The sequence below is a fragment of the Lithobates pipiens genome, unplaced genomic scaffold, assembly GCF_037356315.1.
Source record: "Lithobates pipiens isolate NorthernLeopardFrog02 unplaced genomic scaffold, aLitPip1_a1.2 Scaffold_18, whole genome shotgun sequence".
NCBI lineage: Eukaryota > Metazoa > Chordata > Amphibia > Anura > Ranidae > Lithobates > Lithobates pipiens.
The window spans coordinates 41,390,450-41,397,711 of NW_027507758.1; the positions used below are offsets into that span (position 1 = coordinate 41,390,450).

Here is a 7,262-nt window from a genome sequence, read left to right on the forward strand (position 1 = left end):
GGTGAGCAAACTGCACTGGTTTCATCCACCAATGACAACGAGGCAACTCTGGCTATGACTGTGGAGGACCAACCAAGTGCAGTCTCCCCATCTACCATCGAGGGTGAGCAAACTGCACTGGTTCCATCCACCAGTGACAATGAGGCAACACTGGCTATGACTGTGGAGGACCAACCAAGTGCAGTCTCCCCATCTACCATCGAGGGTGAGCAAACTGCACTGGTTCTATCCACCAATGACAACGAGGCAACTCTGGCTATGACTGTGGAGGACCAACCAAGGGCAGTCTCCCCATCTACCATTGAGGGTAAGCAAACTGCACTGGTTTCAGCCAACAGTGACAATGAGGCAACTCTGGCTATAACTGTGGAGGACCAACCAAGTGCAGTCTCCCCATCTACCATTGAGGGTGAGCAAATTGCACTGGTTCCATCCACCAGTGAGATTAAACTGGATACAGTTAATGAGAACCAGCAAAATTCACTCACTCCTTCTAATGGTGAGGTTGAAAACAAATTTTGGGCTTCATTTGCCAACTTTATGAAGCAACAACAACCTCCAAAGTGCAAAATAAGTGAGTCATCACCTCTGGTCCCTTCATATCTTGGAGACAAAATGTCTGTGTGGAGTTCACTTTCATCCATCCCCACCATGAACAAGAAGACATCTGAACTGGTCCCATCCTGCAGTATCAGGAAACTATATGCTGAAACCTTCACCTTCCATGAGGAACTTGGAGAAGGGAGCTTTGGGAAAGTGGTGTTGGCCACCCATCCAGCCACTAACCAAAAGCTGGCGGTAAAGTTCATCTCAAAGAGAAAACTACTGAGATGTGGACCCTGGATGGCACTCACAGAAAGATGGATTCTGGAAGAAGGCAGAGAGTGCCCATACATCACCCATATTTATGGATCTTTCCAAACAAACGTAAGTCTTTTAATCTCCCAATTTCTTCTTCTCTTTCCTGTATTGCGCTCCACTATTGATCCAGACTCCCTACAATAGTTATGCAAATGGTGACTTTTTTTGGTAGTCAAAACTTACACATGGCAAAGCATCCCCCTGCCCCATGAGATGACAGTGTTCAGACCCGTCATCTAGTCCTTCAGGCACTAAGTGCTGAATTGGAGGAGGCAGAAGAAAGCTTAACTTGTGTCCCACATCAGGTTCTTCTGAGGGCTCTGGCTATTGATCAGGACAATGCAGTAAAGGTGAAAGAAGAAGTCTCTAGAGTGCTTCCTACAAGGCTGGAGCTTAGTGACATAAACTGTACAGAGTAGAGGCTTTCCTTCAAGAAACCACATACTGAGAGGCCGCCATTACTGACTTCAGACATTACTAGTTGCCTGGCTATCTCTGGCCTTAAAACTTTGAGTCACTGAGTCAGAACACGTCTACAACTGGCAAGGCAGGATAAATCAGGATTCCTGATCGACATACATCTTTCAGGATGGGAAGCCAAAATATAGAAGTCATTGGGCCACCATAACAACTTGACAAAACTAGTATTGTGGTAAAGGTCTTCCAGCAATGGCGGTCTAATATTCTTCTCTGTCTGGGTTTCCTGAGTTCCTCCCCAGGAAGCATTTAGTAAAGATGCCACACTGCACTCTCTGCTGGTGTGCGTGTCTTCATATATTCCTTCACAAAGTGAAAACTTCAATGTCTATAACGTAACCTGTTTTTCCTATTTTCACAGAACCATCTGGCCTTTGTTATGGAGTTTCTGTGCGGAGGAGATCTCTCCGACCTGATAAGAAATTCAGCTCCACTTCCTCTGGACACCTTAAGGTAAGTTTGTCAGGGTCACTTTGGAGTCGGGGGAGGCTGACCACTGAGAACAGGCAGTGACCTATCCAGGCCCCTCCAGCTGATCCCATCCATCTATACCCCTATGTACTATAGGGAGAACTCACTTTATCTTTACCATTAACTGGTGTGTGATGATTTTTGATGCTAATCCATGTATTTCTCTCTCCATCAGAAACCTAACAGCGGAAATTATTTGCGGCCTGCAATTCCTGCATGACAAAGAGATCGTTCACAGAGATCTCAAGCCAGAAAATATCCTGTTAGACAACGCTGGCCATGCCAGAGTTGCGGATTTTGGCTTGTCAGCGAAGGGAGTCACCCAGGCTAAGAGAAGTAACGAACATACAGGGACACCAATCTACATGGCTCCAGAAGTAAGTATGCTCCCGATATCAGATTTAATTAGAACATTTATCAAGATATACCCATTATTATGGTTGGATATGGAGAAGAGATAAAGGGGTGCTCCACTTCCACTAAATAGAGAATGTTTCCACTGGTGACCCGGTTGCTTTTAATGGGTTTCCAGGCTAGAACCATATCCCCAACAAAAGCTGGGAAGTTCTGAGTCATGGAGCAGTGTTGGGGCTTCTTTGTAGGGGACATTGAGGCCGAGGGTAGATGGATTCATCTGCCTGGCCCATTTCACACATATGAATGGGGTAAAACCTCCAGTAACTGCTCACCCACTGTTTCCCTTCTCCTCTTTAACATGGGGAGCGCTTGTGAAAATTGAGCTATTGGGGTCAGTATACCTTCATCCACCTACTTTAATTGGGGCAATTAAAGGGCACCTCTAGGCAAAGCCCCAGAGTGTTTAATCCCTTTCTATTTTATCCGACACGTAAAAAAAAAAAAGGGGTTTTGACTATACATCCTGTTTAAGCCCCACCTCCAATATTCGCAAGCTCCACTTCAGTTTGATGCCGTTTCACTGCAATTTTAGTCATGCATGAGCTTTATACATCACATATGTCGCTATGTTGTCATCTCTGTCCTCTGCTTGGTCTGACAATGTGCTCATCCCTCTTTCTCTTATGTTTCTACAGGTCTTGCAAAAAATGTATTATTTCAGTATGGTTGACTATTTCTCCCTTGGAGTCATAGTATACGAGATGGCGTTTGGGAAACATCCCTTCTACACCACGGAGGACTGGGAAGAAATAAAGACGAATATTCTTGAAATGGAGCCAGATTATGAGGAGGGTATGGACCCTGACCTCCATAACCTCTTAGTTAAGGTAAGTTACAGAGAGCCTTAAGCTCCTCTATTGCTCAGATATTGTTATTGGTCATGCAGCATCTCATTATATTTCATTCTTCATTACAGCTTCTGTGGAAAGACCAAGAGGAACGAAACCATCTAGTCAGTGACATCAGGAACAATCCGTTCTTCAAGACCATCGACTGGGCAGAGTTAGAGCGAAAAAAAGCAATGCCACCTAAATCCGAACCAGTAAGTATACAGATAATAGAGTCCAAAGACATTGGACGGGGAGGGGAGATTTTCAGCAGCAGGCTCCTCACCATCTAAGACATTTGTTTTAAACAGACTTTTCAGACCTGTCTATGAATTCGTGATCACTATATAATCATACAGTAGGGTCTGAATGATTTCTGTTCATTATTGGAGTTAATTATTGTGTATGTTATCTGACCACTAGAGGGAGCTAGGGTGGAAGGAGCCTACTTGGTGAAATCTGCTGCACTTTGGGTGTGGGGTTTGTTACCACTCTCTGTATCAATTAGAAGCAGTAATGAATGTCTTTTTCTCTGTCTAGATTTGTGAGGAACCATCAAATAACAGCATGCCCTTGAATGAGTATATCAACTACCTGGCCTGGGAGGCTCCAATATCACGATATGAGCAGGAGTATTTCACAGGCTTTTCATACATGAGCGACAGTCTGAAGATGTCACCAATGGACTTATTTTCACATCCACCATTATCGCCAGAGAAGAAGCCTAATTTTGCTGACTGTAGTGATGACAGTGAGTGTCAGAAGGAGGAACCAATGGACAGGTCTCCAATATTACCACTGAACATCCATGGACCAGTATCAAATCCAATGGAGAACCATTATAAGGCGGCTCTTCAACAATTGGCAGAGCAAATGGTCTTTCTTCAGCCATCACCAGCAGTCAGACAGGAGAATCTCTTCACACCCTGGCCAATGGATTATGAGGAGGCTCATATGAACCTAAAAGAGCCAGGGGAGCAGAATGATATCGATGACTTTGGCTACCAGATTCAGCAGCCACCACAGGAATTCTTCCCAGCGGCATACTGCCAGGAGAATGTGTTTACACCGTTGCCGATGTACCATGAAGAGGCTCATAACAATGTCATAGAGCCAGGGGAGCAGAATTATATTGATGACTTTGGCTACCAGATTCAGCAGCCACCACAGGACTTCTTCCCAGCGGCATACTGCCAGGAGAATGTGTTTACACCATGGCCGATGCACCATGAAGAGGCTCATAACAATGTCATAGAGCCAGGGGAGCAGAATTACATCGATGACTTTGGCTACCAGATTCAGCAGCCACCACAGGACTTCTTCCCAGCAGCATACTGCCAGGAGAATGTGTTTACACCGTGGCCGATGTACCATGAAGAGGCTCATAACAATGTCTTAGAGCCAGGGGAGCAGAATTACATTGATGGCTTTGGCTACCAGATTCAGCAGCCACCACAGGACTTCTTCCCAGCGGCATACTGCCAGGAGAATGTGTTTACACCGTGGCCGATGTACCATGAAGAGGCTCATAACAATGTCATAGAGCCAGGGGAGCAGAATTACATAGATGACTTTGGCTACCAGATTCAGCAGCCACCACAGGACTTCTTCCCAGCAGCATACTGCCAGGAGAATGTGTTTACACCGTGGCCGATGTACCATGAAGAGGCTCATAACAATGTCATAGAGCCAGGGGAGCAGAATTACATCGATGACTTTGGCTACCAGATTCAGCAGCCACCACAGGACTTCTTCCCAGCAGCATACTGCCAGGAGAATGTGTTTACACCGTGGCCGATGTACCATGAAGAGGCTCATAACAATGTCATAGAGCCAGGGGAGCAGAAGTACATCAATGACTTTGGGTACCAGATTCAGCAGCCACCACAGAACTTCTTCCCAACGGCATACTGCCAGGAGAATGTGTTTACACCGTGGCCGATGTACCATGAAGAGGCTCATACCAATGTCATAGAGCCAGGGGAGCAGAATTACATCGATGACTTTGGCTACCAGATTCAGCAGCCACCGCAGGACTTCTTCCCAGCAGCATACTGCCAGGAGAATGTGTTTACACCGTGGCCGATGTACCATGAAGAGGCTCATAACAATGTCATAGAGCAAGGGGAGCAGAATTACATTGATGACTTTGGCTACCAGATTCAGCAGCCACCACAGGTCTTCTTCCCAGCAGCATACTGCCAGGAGAATGTGTTTACACCGTGGCCGATGTACCATGAAGAGGCTCATAACAATGTCATAGAGCCAGGGGAGCAGAATTACATCAATGACTTTGGGTACCAGATTCAGCAGCCACCACAGAACTTCTTCCCAACGGCATACTGCCAGGAGAATGTGTTTACACCGTGGCCGATGTACCATGAAGAGGCTCATAACAATGTCATAGAGCCAGGGGCAGAGGCGGCTCTAGGCTTTGTGAGGCCTTAGGCAAAATTTAGACACGAGGCCCCACTCACGCCCATAATGGATAAAAAAAAATTCAAAGAGAGGGGGAGGAAGAGGGAGGGAGGGGGAGAGGAAGAGAGAGAGAGGGGGAGGGGAAGAGAGAGAGAGGGGGAGGGGAAGAGAGGGAGGAGAGAGAGAAGGGGGAAGGGAGAGAGAGAAGGGGGAAGGGAGAGAGGGGGGGAAGGGAGAGAGAGGGGGGAAGGGAGAGAGAGAAGGGGGAAGGAAGAGAGAGAGAGGGGGGAAGGGAGAGAGGGGGGAGGGGGGAAGGCGGGAGAGAGGGGGGAGGAAGAGAGAGAGAGGGGGAGCGGGAGAGAGAGAGGGGAGGAAGAGAGAGAGAGGGGGAGTGGGAGAGAGAGAGGGGAGAGAGGGGGAGAGAGGGGAGAGAGGGGGGGAGGGGGGAGGGGGAGAGAGGGGGGAGGGAGGAAGGTGGAGAGAGAGATCTCTAGCCCCGTTCCTGTCTGCAGCCCCTCCTGTGTACCATGTCCCAGTCTGCAGTGCCTGTCTATGGGAAGCTGTGTGTGATGCTCGGTACTTTACCTTCCATGCCAGCAGGGTGTTCATGACGGCCAGCAGCAGGCAGGGTCCATTCTCAGTCTGGGTGGGGACAGTGTCCTGCTCCTTCCAGAGGATCTGGTTGCTGTGAGATGGAGTGTGCGTTTTCTTATATTCGGTGTGCGTTTAATATATTCGGTGTGCGTTTATTATATTTGTTTTTCTTATATTCGGGCAGCACAGTGGTGTAGTGGGTAGCACTTTCGCCTAGCAGTAAAAAGCGTCACTGGTTCAAATCCCAACCATGACACTACCTGCTCAGAGTTTGCATGTTCTCCCTGTGCCTGCGTGGGTTTCCTCCGGGTACTCCGGTTTCCTCCCACACTCCAAAGACATGCTGGTAGGTTAATTGGCTTCTGTCCAAGAAATTGGTGATATCCTTGAAATCCTTGATGGTAGGGACTGATGTGAGTGTGTACTCACTCAGGATGGACTGGTGTCTTTATTCAACCTTACTAACTATGTAACTATGAGAGCCCATCACCAGAAACACTGATCCCTGAAAGCTGTGAAGTGAATATACCAAGCACACCAGAAGAAATGTTTGACCAAAGCAAACCTGTGCAGGAGTCAGAACAAGAGGTGGAACTCATATCGCCTAACTCAAGTTCCCCACCAGATCTGGTGCATGCAATTGCCAAGATGGCTGCCTCAACTGCTAACTGCTTTGTGTCTCCAGGGAGAAATCTGCTGTGTAAATTGGAATAAAATGTAAACCAAAAGTAATGCGTTTGTGTATGGATTTTGTTAAGCACTTTTGAATAATATATATTTTTTGTAAAATGATAGGATTATTTTGTATTCTCATTTACAGCCAGGAGGTGGAGCACTCAGCTCCTTTTCAAGTATTTTCTAGGCTATCCTAAGCAACTTGGCTGAAAAAAAGCCTGCTGTTTACTATATAGCTCAATAGCTCTCTCTGACCCTCCCTGTAACCACAATACCATCCCTCCCTATATCCCCAAGAATAACCGCCCCTGTAACTCCAATACTATCCCTCCCTATATCCCCAATACTATCCCTCCCTATATCCCCAAGAATAACTCTCCCATTAACCCCAATACTATACCTTCCTATATCCCCAAGAACATCCTTCACTGTAACCCCAGTAATAACCCTCCCTGTAACCCCAATACTAACCCTCCCTATTTCCCCTATAATAACCCTCCCTGTAACCCGAACACTAACCCT

General features: G+C 47.0%; 2 protein-coding genes across 2 annotated transcripts; both read left to right on the forward strand.

The window, feature by feature from the left end:
- LOC143990043 (uncharacterized) lies at window positions 1-1,850 on the forward strand. Its single transcript, XM_077490272.1, has 2 exons — window positions 1-927; window positions 1,700-1,850. The coding sequence occupies exons 1-2, from the start codon at window positions 55-57 to the stop codon at window positions 1,793-1,795; spliced, it is 969 nt and encodes a 322-aa protein (XP_077346398.1). The 5' UTR covers window positions 1-54; the 3' UTR covers window positions 1,796-1,850.
- Window positions 1,851-2,867: 1,017 nt separating this feature from the next.
- LOC143986668 (uncharacterized) lies at window positions 2,868-6,927 on the forward strand. The gene is made up of 3 exons (XM_077485074.1): window positions 2,868-3,268; window positions 3,594-4,589; window positions 6,886-6,927. The coding sequence occupies exons 1-3, from the start codon at window positions 3,107-3,109 to the stop codon at window positions 6,925-6,927; spliced, it is 1,200 nt and encodes a 399-aa protein (XP_077341200.1). The 5' UTR covers window positions 2,868-3,106.
- The last annotated feature ends 335 nt before the right edge of the window (window positions 6,928-7,262 follow it).